The sequence below is a fragment of the Rhinopithecus bieti genome, unplaced genomic scaffold (genome assembly GCF_001698545.2).
Source record: "Rhinopithecus bieti isolate Rb0 unplaced genomic scaffold, ASM169854v2 scaffold_39746, whole genome shotgun sequence".
Classification (NCBI taxonomy): Eukaryota; Metazoa; Chordata; class Mammalia; order Primates; family Cercopithecidae; genus Rhinopithecus; species Rhinopithecus bieti.
The window spans coordinates 734,654-752,395 of NW_016816960.1; the positions used below are offsets into that span (position 1 = coordinate 734,654).

At 43.4% G+C, this 17,742-nt stretch overlaps 1 protein-coding gene across 1 annotated transcript in view; it reads left to right on the top strand.

The window, feature by feature from the left end:
* SMARCC1 (SWI/SNF related BAF chromatin remodeling complex subunit C1) overlaps window positions 1-17,742 on the top strand; it is a 198,641-nt gene that overhangs the window by 168,824 nt on the left and 12,075 nt on the right. Inside the window, 1 exon segment of the mRNA XM_017855727.1 lies at window positions 3,748-4,009. Coding sequence (XP_017711216.1) covers window positions 3,748-4,009 — 262 coding nt within the window.

A 17,742-nucleotide genomic window follows, 5' to 3' on the forward strand; every position in this document is an offset into this window, starting at 1 on the left:
GTGTCTTCAGAGCAGGGCCATAGGCTGCCTTGTATGAAAAACTGGGTTTGCTGGAGCCTATTTTTTTGTTATTAAAAAATATTTATGTGTTTACTTTAAATTTTCAAATCATAAATAAAAAGTTCTGGCCAGGTGCGGTGGCTTATGCCTGTGCACTTTAGGAGACCAACGCGGGTGGATCGCCTGAGGTCTGGAGTTCAAGACCAGTCTGGCCAACATGGTGAAACCCCATCTTTACTAAAAATACAAAAATTAGCTGGTTGTGGTGGTGGGCCCCTGTAATCCCAGCTACTTGGGAGGCTGAGGGAGGAGAATTGCTTGAACCTGGAAGGCGGCCACTGTACTCTAGCCTGGGCGACAGAGTGAGACTCCGTCTCAAAAAAAGAGAGAAAAGTTATCCTACTCCCAGTTTCTTTTCTTTTTTTTTTTTTGAAACGGAGTCTCGCTCTGTCACCCAGGCTGGAGTGCTGTGGCCAGATCTCAGCTCACTGCAAGCTCCGCCTCCCGGGTTCACGCCATTCTCCTGTCTCAGCCTCCCGAGTAGCTGGGACTACAGGCACCGCCACGTCGCCCGGCTAGTTTTTTGTATTTTTTAGTATAGACGGGGTTTCACCGTGTTAGCCAGGATGGTCTCGATCTCCTGACCTCGTGATCCGCCCGTCTCGGCCTCCCAAAGTGCTGGGATTACAGGCTTGAGCCACTGCGCCCGGCCTCCCAGTTTCATTTCTATGGATGATCACTGTTAATAGTTTGTATCTTTCAGAACATTTTAAATGTGTTTATACATGATCACAAAGTCATTTTTATATACTTGGATTATCTTATAAATATTTTTATTGCAACTTGTTTTTTTCCCCATTCAGGTTATCTTATGTAACTGAATATCAAAAAGAATGCCTTGATGACCATCCTTACACGTGCATACATATGGTATTCTAGGACAGTATTTCCAGATGCCTAATCACTGGTTCATTGGTTAAGTGCATTTAAAATATGACCAGTACTGGCAATTTTCCCTCAAAAATTCCTAGTTAACATTCTTTCTGATTGTCACAAAAGTGAATGCAGTCTTGAACTTGATTTAATAAAAATAGGATGTCTAGAACAAGAAAAGTTATTTTATTTGCATAATGAGGCCAGTGCATGGTGGCAAGCTCTGCTGCATCTGTCCCAGAGCAGAGATGGCCCTCGTGGAGCCAACTGGTAGCCTGTTATTTGGGCATTGCTCTCAACTCATAGGATCTGTTTAGCCCCACATTGGAACTTTTGGTTTAAACTGGGTTCTCTTTCAGGTTTATGTATGTGTTTAATCGCTTATCCTTTCTAATTCTTCTAATTACTTTTTTAAAATTACCTTCTAAGTTTTAAAATGATAGATGAAACTCAGAAAATAAAGAGGATAATACAGGCTAGCTCATGTTGTGGGCAAGGAAAATTGGGCAATTTTTTCTTCCCAGCTTGGCCCTCTCATCTTATTAGTAGGTTATTTTTTTGTTTCCAAGGATAATACCTTGATATTAAGGTAAGCCCCCAAAGAAAGACTAGTTTGGTTAAAAACAGAACCCAAAATTCAGCTAGATAATGCAGAGACCAAAATTTCTTTTTAGAGTCACTGCTCCCTCCAGTAGCAGTTCAGCTTCCTTATAAAGCATATCTTGACCTAAATTCCGTAGTTCTTACATAACGGTAGGACTACAGCCAAGCTGTTCAGACCAGTAGTCACTCAACAAAAACATAGATAAGAGGACGTTTTCTGGCTACCTCTTAAGCAAATTCGAGTCCTAAATTCCTAGAAAGAATGATAAGAAGAAAGCAAAACCAAGGATCTGTAGCCAGAATATTTAGATTTCCCACCCCACCTTTTACAATCATTTTGCCTCTTACTTACTAATCTGATTAGTCTTCCTGCAGAACTGGACTTCCAGAAGATTCTCTTGCTGTTTACATCTTACAGCTCCCTTCTCATCATGCACACAGGAAACTGAACCAGGCCAGGCTTTACCCTCCTCAGATCACCTTTCCCAGAAAATGAAGAGCCCACACTAGACTATTAGGACCAGTAGAACCCTGTCTTGCTTGTTCCTGGTAACCGTCAACCTCTCTCAAAATGTTTTGTTTCAGAAGATCTCCCTCTCCCTAAGGAAAGTCTACAAGCCAGTTACCAAAATCCAGGACATAAGCTATACCATTTACTCTCTTTATTTGTTCTCCTCTTCGCCTGCTCGTGCGTCTTTTCTTCATACTGTGTTCATGGCCTGTCTTCCCACACCCCATCTGTCCATGGAAATACCCTAGTTGCTACTCCTGTAACCAGTGATGCTTCTCACTCAATTTCACAGGGATTTTCCCCAGTTGGCCCTCTGCCAAAGGCCCAGATTCTTAGGCTAATTCTCATGCTTATTCCATCTAGTTGCAAATAATAATGTGTAGTGTTTATCCACAGAACTGGCTGCCCCCAAAAGCAAAAATGTTCTACTTCCCTAACCTATTGAATGCCTCAGAATAGTGCTGACAGAAATACGTGAGCCATATATATAACTGAAATTTTCTAGTAGCCAAATTAAAAACAGGTGAAATGTTCTACATAATTCAGTATATGTAAAACCTACATATATATACATTGTTTTTATATGTAATCTATATGAACAATTTTTCATATTAAGTCTTCACATTTTACTGTGCATCACTGACAGCACATCTCATTTCGTGTTAGCCATGCTTCAAGTGCTGAGTAGCTGTGTGTAGCTTGTAACTGCTGTATTGGACAACACCGCACAAGAAAATGATGCCCAATGACTCAGATTTTTCTATGAAAATGATGGGATGGAGACATTATTGAAAAGAAGTGGGTTTATTAACCCTCCTAATGCTTATGATTTTTATACTACTTTCAGAGATCTGGATTTTCATTTACCTGCATGTTCAGGTTTCCTGCATGATTTTCTTTATCATCCCTGTATTAAATTAATTTAGGATAGGCTTCATTCTCTGAACTAAACATATAATATTGTATTTCTCTTTATTCTCATTTGGGTGCTAGAAAGATTATCTTGAATATTGAAATGCTTGTAGTCGTTAAACTAAGATTCATGCTGATTTTTTTATAGGCAACTAAAATATTCCGTGAATGTGTCACCAAGTATAATTTTGGGTACTTGAAAGCTAAGATTTGCGGTGGCACTGCCAAAGTTCCACATAGAGAAATGCATATCTTTGCAGCTAAGGCCACATCAACTCATGCAGAGTAATTTAACTCTGGTGTTATGTTCTAAAATAGACGATAACCAAAAGAGTATCACATCCAAAAGAGAGCACATAGGAAGTTGGGTGAACTTGAAATGTTAACATCTGAGGAACTATTACAAGGACAACAGAGGCTCATTTTACCTGGGGAAGACTCAGACAGCCATAGGAAGTATTTTTAGTTATCTAAAGGCCTGCCAAACATAGAGGGGATTACATGTGTCCAAGTGACCCCAAAGAGCAGTAGCCCTACTGCAGGAAGATTACAAGGAAAGACTTAGACTCGACGTGGAGAAGACGTTGCATGGTAACAGATGTCCAAATGGAAATATGCTACTCAAGAAATAACGCCTTTGTTCTCACTGTAGAAGGTGCAGGAAGTGAGGTGGTGATGTCAGTATGATGGGATAGAGGGAATTCAGGCATTATGTAGTTGTTCTTTGTGTTATCCAATGCTGAAAGCCTCTTCTGGTGTCTTTTCTCTTCCACTTTCTTTGCTTACAGCTAGAACAACAGAGGCAGCAGTTGCTTACTGAACGCCAAAACTTCCACATGGAACAGCTCAAGTATGCTGAGTTACGAGCACGACAGCAAATGGAACAGCAGCAGCATGGCCAGAACCCTCAACAGGCCCACCAGCACTCAGGAGGACCTGGCCTGGCCCCACTTGGAGCAGCAGGGCACCCTGGCATGATGCCTCATCAACAGCCCCCTCCTTACCCTCTGATGCACCACCAAATGCCACCACCTCATCCACCTCAGCCAGGTAAGAGGAAGGCCCTGCTCTTGGAAAAAGCTTTTGGTCACTACAGAGGCACAGAGCATCACTGGGGCCAACCACACAGTTGGTGTTTTCTGATGAAGACTGTTCAAAATTTTCATTGTCATCTAGAAAAGTGTAGGCATGTGAGATTTAGGGTTATCGCCATATAAAGCCTTCCATATTCTTTTTCTCTTGGTATGATGCCTTTTTGTTGAGTAGGTCGGTCTCTGAATGGACAGTAATATCTCAGAGTTCATTCAGATTTTATCTTTGGATTATTGATACTTTAAAAAATTTATAGATATTTTCAAAGATAAACACACATAACACAGCAAACTCCCATGACCTGGTTGCAACAACCATCATCTTTCTGCCACTTTTACTTTTTGTTACAGAAATCTTCAACCATAGATAAAGTAGAGAGAATAGTATGATAATCCCCCATGTACCTATTGGACAGCTTCAAAATTATCAACATTTTCGAGTCTGTTTTTATCTTTTCCTCCTCACTTTGGGAAATGAGATAGACTTCAAATATATCTCTAACCAGTGGGAGTCTTATTCTTTAACATAACTATCATCATCATCAAACAAAAGTAACCATAATTCCTAATATCTTTCGTTAAATATCTTTGAGTGCTTAGTTTGTTTGAATCGGTATTCAATTGAGATTCACACATTTGTTGACATGTCTCTTAAAAATCTATGTAATAATTCACCTTCCCTTTTTTGTGCCATTTATGTGTTGAAGAAACCAGGGTTTTTCTGCAATGTGGCTATGCCTGATTATATACCAAAGGTGCATAGTGTCATGTCGTATGTCCTAACTCCCACCCCGCCTACACACAAACACACATTTCCTATAAACCAGAGGATTGCTCTGGATATTTTATCAGGTTCAAATTCATTTTTTTTTTTTTTTTTTTTTTTTCGGACACTGTCTTGCTCACTTGCCTAGGCTGGAGTGCAGTGACATCAGTGACGTGATCATAGCTCACTGCAGCCTCAACCCCCCAGGCTCGGTCAATCCTCCCATCTCAACCTTCTGAGTAGCTGTGACTACAGGCGCACACCACCACACCTGGCTAATGTTTGGTTTTGTTTTTATAAAGATAGGGTTTCGCCTTGTAGCCCAGGGTGATCTTGAACTCCTGGGCTCAAGCAGTCCTCCCACCTCGGACTTCCAAAGTCCAGGGATTACAGGCATGAGCTCTACCACACCCAGCCAAGATTAACTTACGAGGTCAGGCATTCTTGTAATGTCAGTTTTTCTTTTTGTGATATTAAGATTGATCAGTAGTTCTGGTGTTATCAGTTGGATTCATCCATTATAAAAATCCCCATTCAACTTAATTGTTTTAGAATTTAGCATTCAGAATTGCTTCCTGAATTAGCTATTTTAGTCTGGGCATGATGGTTCATGCTTGTAATTCCAGCACTTTGGGAGGTCGAGGTGGGCAGATCACCTGAGGTCAGGAGTTCGAGACCAGCTTGGCCAAAATGGCGAAACCCCGTGTCTACTGAAAATACAAAAATTAGCCAGGCATAGTGGTGCACATCTGCAGTCCCAGCTACTCAGGAGGCTGAGGCATGAGAATTGCTTGAACCTAGGAGGCAGACGTTGCAGTGAACCAAGATTACGCCATTGCACTCCAGCCTGGGTGACAGAGTGAGACTGTGTCTCAATTAGTTACCCTGAAAATCAGTTCTCATAGGAAAACCTGGATAAATGCGCCGTATTTTCCCTCTGTTGGTTATCTGTATAATGAGTTGCTGCCCCCCAGTCACCAAAGGTGACCAGTGAAGGTTTTTTGTGTATATTTTTAACATTGTAAAATTATAAATTTTTAAATATTTTGTGTGTTTCAGTCTATCATAGATACTATTTGTGTTTCTTGTTGCTTCTTAAAAGAGGTTGGGTCTCACTGAGTTGCCCAGACTAGACCCAAATTCCTGGGCTCCAGCAATCCCTCTGCCTCAGCTTCTGAAGTGGCTGGATTATAGGCATGTTCCACTGTGCTTGGCATTTTCTTATGCTAAAATTATCCCATTTGTAGCTTGTGAGAGCTGTTTCAAGTTGGCTATTATTTACTACATTTTAACCACTTTGGAAGTTGAACTCATAGTTCCTTCAAGCTTAACTGCCAGCATCATTAAAACCTAAGATGTGGCCGGGCGCGGTGACTCAAGCCTGTAATCTCAGCACTTTGGGAGGCCGAGACAGGTGGATCACAAGGTCAGGAGATCGAGACCATCCTGGCTAACACGGTGAAACCCCGTCTCTACTAAAAAAAATACAAAAAAGCTAGCTGGGCGATGTGGCAGGCGCCTGTAGTCCCAGTTACTCGGGAGGCTGAGGCAGGAGAATGGCGTAAACCCGGGAGGCGGAGCTTGCAGTGAGCTGAGATCCGGCCACTGCACTCCAGTCTGGGCAACAGAGCGAGACTCCGTCTCAAAAAAAAAAACCTAAGATGTACTTTTAACTCCAGTTCAACCCCCAACCCCACATTCCTTCTCTTCTTAGAGGGCAATATGTGTGGGTGTGTGCTGTGTATTGTTAGTCTAGTGAAAGTCATCTTGTAAGATTTTTATAGTTTGTTTATCAACAGTAATATACCAAGTGCTTAGCCAGAGCCAAAGTTTGTGCTTTTGGGGTTGGAATGCAAATTCTCTGGCCAAGTTATGGTGTTATCAACACACTTATTCACAACCCAAAATGTATTTTAGGCCTTAGTTTTAGTAGTTTTTATTGGCTTTACTGAAAAACAAGGCTAAGTTTACTTTGGGAAGCTTTTGTTTAGACACACTCAGAGGATTAATGTGCGATCATGAGATTTACTACCATCACCAGACTTGCCACTCTAAATGACATTTGCGGAGAAAGCCTTAGAAGTTTGCCCTGCTCACAACAAGATGCTTTCTTTCTCAGTCTTCTTCTCTATCTGCTTGAGTGGATCTTAAATTCTCTGTATGGAATCTGATTTTCTCCAGGGTTAAGCTTTCGAAAGATACAAATGCTTAACAGAGTGCAGATCTCAAAATAATTTTTCAAAAACAGTAGTTATTTAAAAATTCCTAGGCCAGGCTTGGTGGCTCACACCATTAATTCCAGCACTTTGGGAGGCCAAGGTGTGAGGATCGCTTGAACTCAGGAATTTGAGACCAGCCTGGGCAATATAGAGAGAAGCTGTCTCTACCAAGAAAAAGCCAGGTGTGGTGGCACTACATACCTGTAGTCCTCACTACTCAGGAGGCTGAGGTTGGTGGATCACTTGAACCCAGGAGTTTGAGATTGCAAGTGAGCTGTGATTGTGACACTGCACCATTATACTCCAGCCTGGGCAACAGAGTGAGACCCTGTCTCTAAAAATAAATAAATAAATAAAAATTCAGTTTCTAAAACACTGGGATAAACTTTTAAGAGGAAGTTTACTGTAGCTACATAGTATTTGGCTCTTAATGGTACTGAAGCATCATATTCACATTAACTCTCACAGAACATCTAAGGAACACTAGCATCTGCATTTAGTTTGTAAAAGATGAGCAGAGAGGTGCATCTACTTTGTTCCCTAAATGAGATTTTGGTGATAATAGGTGTTTGTGTGCCATGCCCCTCACCCACATCGTTTCACTTTTCATTTACTTTTCACTTACTTGTCATTCTCACCTTACAAAGCATGGCAAGGCCACAGAACTTTGCTGCATGGTGGAGCCAGGATTCACACTGAGCTCCATCTAATTGCAAAGTGAGGCCAATGCCACAGTGCTGCCTCCCGTGACAGAAGACGAAGGGGATTTACAGCAGATTCAGATACAGCTATTCTAGTGAAGCAGTGCCAGCAAACTAGAGTTCATAAAAATAGTCTTTAGAAAAGAAATAGGTCATTTTAATCTTTTACTTTCTCACAAAATAGGCTTTTCTAAAGTGAATTTGTAAAGGAAAGAATTATTGAGTGCAGTACATGATGAGAGTTTTTTTTTATTTTTAGTCTATGACAAGATAGTCTTATGATTTTTTGTTGAAATAAAATGTACATTTTGGATAATGCACAATCATAAATATTCAGCTGAGGGTTTTTTTTAAATTTTTTTACTTCCTTTATACTTACAGAATTGATGAGTTTTAACAGAGAATATTCATGTGTAACGAACACACAGAGGCCCTCATCATACTCAGTTGCCTTCCCTTCCAAGGATAACAACTCTCCTGACTTCTAGCACCGTAGACTAGTTGGGCTGGTTGAATGTTATCTAAATGTAACCACAATGATATTTATTATATCTGGCTGCTTTCCTTGTTTTATTTTGTTTTGTCAGGACCATACTCTGTCACCCAGGCTAGAGTGCAGTGACACCATCAGGGCTCACTGCAGCCTCAACCTGCCAGGCTCAGGCCATCCTCCCCCCTCAGCCTCTTGAGTAGTTGGGACCATGGGTGCACACCACCACGCCCCACTGCTTTTGAAATTTTTTTGTAGAGGCATGGGCTCACTATATTGCCCAGGCTGGTCTTGAACTCCTGGGCTCAAGCAGTCCTCTCACCTCTGCCTCCCAAAGTGTTGGGATTACAAGCTTGAGCCACCATGCCCAGCCACATCTGGCTTCTTTCACTCAACACTGTGTATCTGGGATGCATCCACATTGTTAGTGGTTGTACATTTGTTCCTTCTGTGTGCTATACAGTGTTCTGTGGCTGTATTATTTACTAGTCTGTTCTCCTGTTGGACATTTGACTGATTTCTGGATTTTAGTTATTACGAATAGTTTGTGCTGTTGTGAAATACATGAGCACATGTCTTTTGATAAGATATATATGTACATGTCTGTTGTATATATCCCTAAGGTATAGAATTGAGTATTTATGAACCTAAGAGTGGATCATAGGATATGCATATGTTCAGATTAATAGATGCTGCCAAACTTTTTGCACAGTGGTGGTGCCTGTTTACACTCTAGCAGTATGTGAGAGTTCCAGCAATTCAAGATAATAATTTTCCCAAATTACCCCTTTGTTGGGTTGCTTCGGAGTTTGAATGTAAAATTAAGTCTATTAAAGAGTAAAATTAAGAGCAACAGCAAATTAGGCTGGGCGCAGTGGCTCATGCCTGTAATCCCAACACTTTGGGAAGCCGAGGCAGGTGGATCACTTGAGGCCAGGAGTTCGAGACCAGCGCCTGGCCAACATGGCAAAACCACATCTCTACTAAAAATAGAAAAAGTAGCCGGGTATAGTGGCACACACCTGTAATTCCAGCTACTCAGGAGGCCAAGGCATGGACCCAATTGGTTGGACCCAGGAGGCAGAGGCTGCAGTGAGCTGAGATCATGCCACTGCACTCTAGCCTGGGCAACAGAGTGAGAGACTCTATCTCAAAAATAAAAAGTAAATTAAACATGCTATTTTAAAGTTATCAGTTTAGAAAAAGCTGGTTCTAACAGGTAGGTCTGATAGACCATATTCTAAAGGTCAGCTACAGAGTACTTTCAAACCAGGACAAGTAAGATTGTCCATAGCGTTCTGGGGCCAGAATGGCTTTAGTCTCTGAGTTGCCACAGGGTAAGGTAAGAACTATGAGCAGGTCCTTCCAACTTATGATTCCTAAGTTCCAGAAAAGTTAACAGGCCACAGCTTACATTGGGAGCTGAAGATTATCTGGGTCAGTTGGCTGTCTTTGGTATTTGGCTAGACTTTATGATATATGATGGGAATAATCAGCTTCTGAATGCCAGTAAGGTTGGGGAAGTGCTGAGAGCAGGGACTAGGCAGATTTATTACCAAGTGGTTAATTTTTCATCTCTCTGGCTTCTGTATAAGTATGCAGATAAGTTACATGTAATTTTTCTCTACACAACTCTCCATCAGTTAGTGGTGGAGCCTGTTAAAGTAGCAGCTTGGTATTATGAATCTGCTAGGCTCTCAAACACTTATGGACTTCTAGGTTTCAATGTACCTGGTGTAAGCTGGTACCTGTACATATGCCATTTAATTCGTACCTGTACCCCTCTGTAAGTCCTTCAGCCCCTCTGCCCCGTCGCCTACCTTTGATTCATCAAATGCTTACAATTTTTGTTTAGAGACTACTGTGTGCATGCCTCTATTGCTCTTCCTTGGCTCTTATTGTTTTGTTTCTATCTCTTATAGTGTCCCAACTTGGTTTCTTCCTACCAAACAAAAAGACAAGAGAAGTATCTGTAGTAGAGTGTTTCTGGTATCCAGTTGGCAAATGGAAACTGAAAGTTGGCCCCACCTGTTCTGTTTGTTTAGGTTTTGTTGATCTTAATGAAATACACAGCACTGCATTTCATTCCTTTTCATTTAACTATAAAACTGTATCAAATGATGCCTACATTAAGATTCTCCATATAAGACTGCCATTCCAGATGGCAAAAGGTTGAATAGTCATAATAGAAACCAGTTCTTAAGCACATGTGTGTTATTCCCTTGACCATACCCTGGCCCATGGTATCTGTTAATATGAAAGCACATGGGGAACCATAGAGGAGAATGGCCCAGGTGGTGGCTGCTGTTTGCTGAGGTGTGCTGCTTACTCGAGCAGGAGGGCACCTCTGACTTCCTGGGATCTCCGGTTTTTGTTGTTGTTGTTGTTGTTGTTGTTGTTGTTGTTGTTGTTGTTGTTTTGAGACAGAGTTTTGCTGTTGTCACCCAGGCTGGAGTGCAATTTTGTAGTCTTGGCTCTCCACAACCTCTGCCTCCCGGATTAAAGCAATTCTCCTGCCTCAGCCTCCCGAGTAGCTGGGATTACAGGCACCTGCCACCATGCCCAGCTAATTTTTTTATTTTTGGTAGAGACAGGGTTTCACCATATTGGCCAGGCTGGTCTTGAGCTCCTGACCTCAGGTGATCCATCCGCCTCGGCCTCCCAAAATGCTGGGATTACAGGTGTGAGCCACTGCACCTGGCGGGATCTCCTTTAAGTTGAGATGATCAGGACTGTAGGAACTTTAGCACATGTTTAAAGGAAGATTACCTATCATTAAGTTAGAAGGAAATGACAGAAATCTAGTATATAATTATAGTGGTAATCTCTGCTCTCCATAGGCAGGGATATATTTTAGTAGAGGCAAGGTCTCACTATGTTGCCCAGGTTGGTCTCAAACTCTTGAGCTCAAGTGATCCTCTCGCCTTGGCCTCCCAAAGTGCTGGGACTACAGGCGTGAGCCACTAGGCCCAGACCGTCCTAGGCATTTGTAATAAATGAGGCACTCTTGAATATTCCTGCCTCATGGATCTTAAGTCAGCTGCCTGCATTGGGGAAGCCTTTGTGTGTGCTCGATGTGTGTAAGCAGAGGGAAAGAACATGTTTGATGTAAATATTTTCATTGTTTCCTCATTATTAATAGTGTAAGAATTTTTGGAAGTGCCTAGAAAATCAGAATAGAATTGGTCTGATTTGATGAGAACTCAGACATAATACAATGATATTCTAATGATAAAACTAGAATGGGCTGGAAATGATGGCTCACGCCTGTAATCCCAGCACTTTGGGAGGCCAAGGCAGGCAGATTGCTTGAGCTCAGGAGTTCGAGACCAACCTGGGCAACATGATGAAACCCTGTCTCTACGAAAATAAAAAAATTTGCGAGGTGTGGTGGCGTGCGCCTGTGGTTCCAGCTACTTGGGAGGTTGAGACAGAAGGATCACTTGAGCCCAGGAGGTCGAGGCTCCGTTGAGCCAAGATCGCGCCACTGCACTCCAGCCTGGGTGATAGAGCAAGACCCTGTCTTTAAAAAAAAAAACAAACTTTTTTTTGAGACAGGGTTTTGCTATGTCGCCCAGCCTGGAGTATAGTTGTGCAGTCATGGCCCACTGCAGCCTTGAATTCCTGGGCTCAAGCAATCCTCCCACTTCAGCCACCTGAGTAGCTGGGACTACAGGCACGTGCCACCACACGCAGCTACACTTGGCTTTTTAAGCCCTCCAGACCTACTTACACAACCGTACCTCATGAGAAATAAAGCTCAGGAAAGAATTACAACCAGTCATCACTTTCTAACCCACCCCTGGACTCAACCCCACACTGAAAAAGAAAAGCAATAGCCTGGCCGAGCGTGGTGGCTCACATCTGTAATCCTAGCACTTTGGGAGCACTTTGGGAGGCGAGGTGGGCAGATCACCCGAGGTCAGGAGTTTGGGACCAGCCTGGGCAACATGGCGAAACCCCATCTCTACTAAAAGTACAAAACTTAGCCGGGCATGGTGGCAGGCACCTGTAATCCCAGCTACACAGGAGGCTGAGGCAGAAGAATCACTTGAACCCAGGAGGCAGAGGTTGCAGTGAGTCGAGATCACACCACTGCACCACTCCAGCCTGGGCGACAAGAGTGAGACTCCGTCTCAAAAAAAAAAGAAAGAAAAAAGCAATAGCCCATCACATCAGCCAAGATTTTATTATCTGCGGTGCCTTTGGTCCTACTTGCATCATGTGATAACAAGGCTGCCATGCTGCTTTCCGGAGTAGCAGGTTACCCTCACAAAGAGAACAGTGAGGGCCCAGTCTTCAACAAAGAGAGTCTGTCACAGGCACCCCCAGGAAGCTGCTGTGGGGAAGGCACAGTCTCTGAGGAGCCTGGGCTTCCCCTCACTTGGCCCTGATTTTGTTATTTCCGTTCTCCAGGGGACTCAGCCAGAGGATGTGGCTTATATAGACAGTTAGAAATGGATTGATGAAATGTGCTCAAGACCGGAAATTCACAGGTTCCCTTTCCTAGATTAACTTTCTTTTCCTACCCTCCTTTCCCAACCCAAAGTATAAAATTAAGATCCTTTACTAATATTCCATTAAGTGTCATGAGTGTAATGCTTTAGTAGAAGATAATCAACCCGAAAGAGAATGAGGAATGAGGGATTTTCTACTAGTTTAAACCTAATTTTAGCCAAACCGTTTTATTTTTCCAGGCTTCAGATGCCTGCTGTTTAAAAAAAAAAACAAAAAAGGAAAAGAAAAGAAAGAAAAAAAGCTTGTATGTAGGTCAGACTGCCACCATTCTAAGCTTTGATACTGCTGTTTTGATGCGCACGCTCGCTCGCTCTCATTTTCTTCCTCTCCCTGTCTGTTTGGAAAAAAATACCTGATTTTTTTTTTTTAATGGAAAATACATACACCCTTTACTTTGTTTGCCAAGGCCTGTTCCTATGCATTTCAGATCTTTGTGTGGGCCAGATCTCTTAATGTTAGTAAGAATTAATGGAAATGCCTTCAGACACTGTTGTTCATTTAAAAGTGGTGAGACCTGTATTGGACACCACAAAAACCATAAGGATGTTTAGGTTTCGTAAGGACAAGGGTTGCTTTACGAGAAATTGGTTTTATCTTCTCCTGAGTCTTCTTAAATTCTACCCATTTCAGATTTCGTCCTTGGAAGTTACCTTTCTAAGGGGAAAGTTACTCCTTAGAAAGGAAGGTGGGGTAAAGGAAAAGAGAATGGACTTCAGGATCAGAATGACCTGGATTTGAATCTCAGCTCAGTCTCTTGTTCATTGTGACTTTGGGCCAAATTACATAGCTTCTCTGAGGCTTAGTTTCCTTATCTCAAAACTGGGCCCTTACCATCATCTTCCTAACAACCTGGAGGCTTCAAAGAGATAACTGTCACATCACCTGGCATGGTCGACCCTTACTCAGCCTTATTCTTACCTCCTTTCCTGTCTTTTCTCTAAACCCACTGCCCCAGGTACACCAGTGCTGAGTTGCATAGCGTCTGACAGAAGGAACCTCTGGACGGCAAAGGGACATCATTCACTCTTAGAGTACCCCTTGCTTTCCTGAGAGATGTTTGTCTTTGCAAGTTGCCATAAGCAGAAGTAAATTGCTTTTCCTCTATATCTTCATTTTTGCTGCTGAGAAGCTGTTGTCCTCTCCTACTCAGAACACCTGTATCCTAGTGGCTTTATGACCTTGTTTGTGACAATAGGATAAAGAATCTTTTTCACAAGGCTTTAGAATTTATAATAAATGAAAAGAAAGGTTTTTTATCTGTTGGGCTAACAGCCTTGGAAAACCCTAAAGCTGCCCTATCCCAGCTTGTATTCATAAAGATGTAGGGAAATAGGTAAATGGGCCACTGCCACTGAGAAGATAGCTTTGGAAATAGTACTACTGGACTTAAGAGCAAGCAAGAGCCTGCAGGCATTTCCCAGTGCGTGATAGGTAGACATCACTTCATGGGCGTTTGTCAGTCAGCCAGTGATGCTCCTCTTTGCCAGATTGTTTCTTGAATAGTTGATTTCTCTGCTGGAACATACACTCTGAATTGCTGGTTCAGAAAGTAATTTCTGTCTGAAGCTGAGCATGGGGCAAATAACAGGTCAATCAGTTTGGTGACACCAGGGTTTGCATCACATTGTCTCTGAGCACCTGTTAGACCCCTCTCCCCCAGACCTTGATTGTCAGGGGTGCACATTGACTGCAAGCACCATCTCTAGAATCAGAGTACCTACATCAGATCTGAGCTCCCTCATTTACAGCTTTATGACATTGGGCAGGCTACTTAATCTTTGTGTCCTCCTCTTTCTTCCACAGGGATAATAGTGCCTGGTTTATAGTGTTGTATGGGGATTGAATGAGTTAACATTTATAAAACTCTTAAGTACAGTGCCTAAGGCATACCACATGTTTCCTACATAGTTTCCTGAGGCTGCTATAATTTTTTTGAGACAAGAGTTTTGCTCTTGTCGCTCAGGCTGGAGTTCAGTGGTGTGATCTCTGCTCACTCTAACCTCCGCCTTCTGGGTTCAAGTGATTCTCCTGCCTCAGCTTCCCAAGTAGCTGGGATTACAGGCACGTGCACTCCTGGCTAATTGTTGTATTATTAGTAGAGACGGGGTTTCACCATGTTGGCCAGGCTGATGTCAAACTCCTGACCTCAGGTGATCCACCCTCCTTGGCTTCCCAAAGTGCTGGTATTACAGGCATGAGCTACTGCACCCAACCTGTCATAATAACTTAATACAAGAGAAATTTATTCTTACTCACTGGGAAATCAGGTCCAATATCCAGCAAAGCCATGCTCCTTCCAGGATGTATAGGGAAGAATCCTGTTCCTTTTCTCTTCCACCTTCTGGTGGCTTGCAGCATTCCTTGTCTTATGGCCACGTCTTTCTTTGCTCCATCTTTACATCACCTTCTCCTCTCTATGTCTTTGTGTCTGTCTCTGTTTTTTTTTTTGTTTGTTTTTTTTGTTTTGTTTTGTTTTGTTTTGTTTTTTTTGAGACAGAGTCTCTCTGTTGCCCAGGCTGGAGTGTGCAGTGGCGCGATCTCAGCTCACTGCATTCTCCCCCTCCCAGGTTCAAACGATCTTCTCCTCAGCCTTCCGAGTAGCTGTGACTATAGGCATGTACCACCACACACAGCTGATTTTTGTATTTTTAGTAGTGACAAGGCTTCACTATGTTGGCCAGGCTGGTCTTGAACTGACCTCAGCCTCCCAAAGTACTGGGATTACAGGCGTGAGCCATTGTGCCGGGCCACACACATAGCTTTATTCAATAAAGTCTCAGGAAACCAAAGCTCAGGGATTCAGAGAGAGAGGAGGAGACCTGTGAAGGGTGGCAATATGTTCTTCCTAACTTGTTTAAGGCCTCTGTCCAGGTCGGACTTGGTGGAAGGAAGCAACCTGTACCTGTTGATAAACATGGGTGGCATTATTTCTGCTAGTATATGGCTTCCCTTTGTCACAACAAGTCCATTAGGAGTGTTCTTTCATCTGCAGGCTAGAGTGTTGTACTTTTTAGCTTAAAAGTAGGCCTCATGTTTTTAGCAGCAACAAAGTCATCTGTCACCCTTCACACCACCTAGAATAATACCATTAGAGAATCATTAGTAGTGATTTAGAGTGTGGAAAACAAAGCATTGCTTTTATAAATGGCCTAGCAGGTGATGTGGGGTAGGAAGAGAGCAAAAAAAGGGACCTCCAAAAGGGAGCTGGGACAGTACCACCTTAAAAACAAAGGTGCCCCTTTGACAGTTTGTGGAGAATCTTAGAATAGTAAGTCTCTGTGTTTGCCACTGCTCTATTTGAAACTCTGGGAGTTCTATACCTTCTTCCCTTTGCACATACCTCTGTATTTCATTATATGGCTGCCCAGCCTACATCTCCTGTTCCCAAAGCAAAAGTTCAGTGTCCTCTTCACATCATCCCATCTTCACACTCCCAGCAGTCAGATACCAAACCCAAATTCATTCTCCATCTCAGTTCCATGCTCACCCTTCCTCCTTGCTCTGTCACCAATCCCCAGGATGCCTCTTTTTAAGGAACCTGCGGCTGGGCACAGTAGCTCACACCCATAGTCCTAGCAACTCAGGAGACTGAGGTAGGAGGATCATTGAGCCTAGGAGATTGAAACCAGCCTGGGCAACATAGCAAGGCCCCATCTCTATAAAAAATTAGCTGGTGTGGTCCGACCACAGTAGCTCACGCCTGTAATCCCAGCACTTTGGAAGGCCGAGGCAGGCGGATCACGAGGTCAGGAGATCGAGACCATCCTGGCTAACACGGTGAAACCCCATCTCTACGAAAAATACAAAAAATTAGCCAGGCCCAGTGGTGGCGGGCGCCTGTAGTCCCAGCTACTCGGGAGACTGAGGCAGGAGAATGGTGTGAACCCAGGAGGCGGAGCTTGCAGTGAGTGGAGACTGCGCCACTACACTCCAACCTGGGCAACAGAGTGAGACTCTGTCTCAAAAAATAAAAAACTAAATAAATAAATTAGCTGACGTGGTGGTGCATACCTGTAATCCTAGCTACTCAGGAAGTTGAGGTGGGGGCATCACTTGAACCCAGGAGTTCACTGCTTTAGTGAGCTATGATCATACCACTGTACTCCAGCCTGGGTGACAGAGCAAGACCTCATCTCTTTTTTTTTTTTTTTTTTGAGACTGAGTCTCGCTCTGTCATTCAGGCTTGAGTGCAGTGGCGCAATCTCAGCTCAGCTCACTGCAACTCCTGCCTCAGCCTCCTGAGTAGCTGGGATTACAGGTGTGCGCCAGCATGCCCAGCTAATTTTTTATTTTTAGTAGAGACGGGGTTTCATCGCGTTGGTCAGGCTAGTCTCAAACACCTGACCTCGTGATCCACCCGCCTTCCCTCCCCTCCCAAAGTGCCAGGATTACAGGCATTGAGCAGACCTGCCCCCAGCCAAGACCTCATCTCCTTTTATTTAAAAAAATAAAAGGGGGGTGGGGGGCTGGGCGCGGTGGCTCAAGCCCTGTAATCCCAGCACTTTGGGAGGCCGAGACGGGTGGATCACGAGGTCAGGGATCGAGACCATCCTGGCTAACACCGTGTGGAACGCCGTCCTACAAAAAATGCCAAAAATCTAGCCCGGGCGAGGGTGGTGCGGGCGCCTGTAGTCCCAGCTACTCGAGAGGCTGAGGCAGAGAATGGCGTAAACCCGGGAGGCACGAGCTTGCATGAGCTGAGATCTTGGCCACTGCACTCCACCTGGGCAACAGAGCAATGACATTGTCTCAAAAAAAAAAAAAAAAAAAAAAAAAAAGAAGGAACTTGCAGAGTGCCGTCTCCTACTCTTGTCTATCTCATCAACCTGACATTCAGCCCTTACTTCTCTGCAAAAGCACTTTTTCTCTGCTCTAGGCACTAACTCCTCTGCATCCCTTCTTAAAGCTTTCTATCCTAGCTGGGCATGGTGGCATGCACCTGTAACCCCAGCTACAGAGGAGGCTGAGGGAGGAGAATCACGTGAGCCCAGGAGGTCT